This window comes from Mandrillus leucophaeus, unplaced genomic scaffold (genome assembly GCF_000951045.1).
Source record: "Mandrillus leucophaeus isolate KB7577 unplaced genomic scaffold, Mleu.le_1.0 Scaffold74, whole genome shotgun sequence".
NCBI classification, from domain to species: Eukaryota; Metazoa; Chordata; class Mammalia; order Primates; family Cercopithecidae; genus Mandrillus; species Mandrillus leucophaeus.
In genome coordinates this window covers 454896-458157 of record NW_012108030.1, presented here as the reverse complement: position 1 = coordinate 458157, position 3262 = coordinate 454896, and the positions used below count along the sequence as shown (strand labels likewise).

At 44.3% G+C, this 3262-nt stretch overlaps 1 protein-coding gene across 1 annotated transcript in view; it reads right to left on the bottom strand.

The window, feature by feature from the left end:
• The window catches only part of ZNF836 (zinc finger protein 836), a 17493-nt gene that overhangs the window by 6962 nt on the left and 7269 nt on the right, over nt 1-3262 (bottom strand). The window contains 1 exon segment of the mRNA XM_011965858.1: nt 2468-2594. Coding sequence (XP_011821248.1) covers nt 2468-2594 — 127 coding nt within the window.

The following is a 3262-nucleotide window of genomic DNA, read 5'->3' as shown; positions in this document are numbered from 1 at the left end:
AAAAATCTTAAGATAAATTATCACTATTTTACAAATAAGGACAGTAAGTCTGCCCACAGGATTTATGTATCTACACCCAAATTACAAAGAAAGTAAGACGTGAACCTGGGTTTCCAGTATCAAACATGTTTTTAAATAAAACTGGTCAAACAGGCAGTGCAGATAACTGGTCACCCAAATACCAAGAGTGTAGAAAGAAATACTTCAAGAGCTGGCCGGTCGCGGTGGTTCACGCCTGTAATCCCAGCACTTTGGGAGGCCGAGACAGGCGGATCACGAGGCCAGGAGATCGAGACCATCCTGGCTAACACAGTGAAACTCCATCTCTACTAAATATACAAAAAATTAGCCAAGTGTAGTGGTGAGCGCCTGTATTCCCAGCTACTCAGGAGGCTGAGGCAGGAGAATGGCGTGAACCCGGCAGGCGGAGCTTGCAGTGAGCTGAGATCGCGCCACTGCACTCCAGCCTGGGTGACAGAGTGAGACTCCATCTCAAAAAAAGAAAAAAAACAGAAATACTTCAAGAGCCAAGGTGTGTTGCCAAAACATTATTCAGTCATCCTTCATGAATAACGGTATCTGAGTCATCATCCCCTGCACATATTGATGTAGCCAGTGTTCTCAGAAAGTTGTCAAGTGAATGAGTAGGCGTCATCCCTTACACGCTGAGTGTAGCGTGGAAGGTGAGGGAGTTCTGCAATAATGGGAGTGTAAAATTAATACGCTAGTAAGTGACTGGGTAGTCCATCTGGACCAAAGTAATATGTTCAGAAGAGGAAGGGAGGAGGAAGGGCATGAGGGGAGGGGAAAGAGTTATGAGCATGGGGCAGCAGGGTTTGTGCTTGCAGAGCTGTGGGTATGTACTTGCCTAAAGAATAGTTAAAATTCTGACTTTGGAAGAAAACAAAGACTTATTTAGAAGTAATGCAGTAACTCACATCTGTAATCCTAGCAATTTGGCAGGCCAAGGTGGGCAGACTGCTGAGCTCATGAGTTTGAGACCATCCTGGGTGAAACCCCATCACTACTAAAATACAAAAAATTAGCCGGGTGCGGTGGTGTGAGCCTGTAGTCCCAGCTACTCAGGAGGCTGAGGTAGGAGAATTGCTTGAACTCGGGAGGCGGAGGTTGCAGTGAGCTGAGTTCATGCCACTGCACTCCAGCCTGGGCAACTGTGGGCGGCAAGCCACCCAGGTGCCGAGGTAAGAGACTGAGGGCACGAGCTGTTTCAGTATAATAAAATACATAAAATAACAAGAGTTATACTAGATATAGATCACAGATATGATTATATGTAAGTATCACTAATCATTAGTTTGTAGTAATTACTCTTTATGCCAATATTATAATAATCCTCGCTCTACAATCATAACCTAGGAAAAGCCAGGCCATACAGAGATAGGAGCTGAAGGGACATGGTGAGAAGTGACCAGAAGACAAGAGTGTGAGCCTTCTGTCACACCCAGACAGGGCCACTAGAGGGCTCCTTGGTCTAGCGGTAACGCCAGCGTGTGGGAAGACGCCCGTTGCCAAGAGGACTGTGGCCTAGTAGTAGCGTCAGTGCCAAGGAAAAACACCTGCTACCTTTCCCCGGGGGAGTTTAGAGAAGACTCTACTCCACCACCTCTTGTGGAGGGCTTGACATCAGTCAGGCCCACCCGCAGTTATCCGGAGGCCTAACCGTCTCCCTGGGATGCTGTGTCTCAGCGGTCACCCTCCTGGTCCACTTTCATGTTCCATCCTGTATACCTGGCTCTGCCTTTTAGATAGCAGTAGCAAAATTAGTGAAAGTACTAAAAGTCTCTAATATATAGACACTATACATCAGAAATAATGGCGTAAGCTGTCTGCTGTCTCTCTCTCTCTCTCTGCCTCGGCTGCCAAACAGGGAAGGGCCCGCTGTCCAGCGGACACGTGACCCACGTGACCTTACCTATCATTGGAGATGGCTCATACTCCTTACCCTGCCCCCTTGTCTTGTATCCAATAAACAACAGCGCAGCCTGGCATTCGGGGCCACTACGGGTCTCCGCGTCTTGGTGGTAGTGGTCCCCTGGGCCCAGCTGTCTTTTCTTTTATGTCTTTGTCTTGTGTCTTTATTTCTACGATCTCTCGTCTCTGCACATGGGGAGAAAAACCCACCGACCCTGTGGGACTAGTCCCTACAGGTGACAAAGCTAGACTCTGTCTCCATTTAAAAAAAAAAAAAAAAAAAAAGTAGCATTATACTGACTAATACTTAAATATGGGAATTATACTATGGGCACAGGACAACAAGGGAAGATATTCCAAAAGGAGGTAGTGTGATGATATGGGAAGTGAAAGTCCAGATGCAGCATTATGAAGCTTTTTATCTGTGAGTCAACAAGGCTTCAGTTTCAGTCAAATGATGGATAGGGCTCCCAAGAGAGAAAACACAAAAATGCACAAGGGCAGATCTTAACTTCTGGAGCAAAATTATGCTTACCCAGGAAGACCAGGTTCCTGTAGTTCTCCAACATCACATCCCAGTACAAAGCTTTCTGCACAGGGTCCAGGGATTTCCACTCCTCCTGAGAGAATTCTATGGCTACATCTCTGAATGTCAAAGGTCCCTGAAAAGAAAAACACATTTCAACAAGGAGCAATGGGAGAGCTCTTATCTATACATAAAATGAGAAGAGGAGAGAACTGTCACATCAATTTGATTGAAGTGTGTGTTTTCACATATCCACGCAAGGCATCTGTGAGAAAGTCATGTGTCCCTAATTTTAGCTTGTTATAAAATTCAACAGGAGATTATGATATCCTGTAAATCAGTGTACACTTCTCATTTTTGTGTACAATGCAAGAAATACACAAAGAAATGAATAAGTGGTTATGTGTATAAGTGTTAGATATTATGTTCAATATATCAACTGAGTGTCCAGATGAGCTAGTATAAGAGTTGTGTCTTCGAGATGACAATGTCCATAGCAGCTTTAAAGAAAGGTCAGAAACTAAAAACTGTGATGACCACAGCAACAGCAATGACTAAAGTTTTGGAACACTCCCCATGTGCTGGGCATTACTCCAAATGCTTTACATGTTCTAATTCAAATAACAACATAATAGATAGATAGATAGAGAGAGAGATTTTTTTCCCATGTTACTACGAGACAACTATGTCACAGAAAATGCTAAAAAGTCACCTAGGTCAACAACCTAAAAATGGCAGAGCAGGCATCTGAACCCAGATGTCTGAGAATGAGTCTTGAATCAAAAGAAACAAACAGTTAAATTA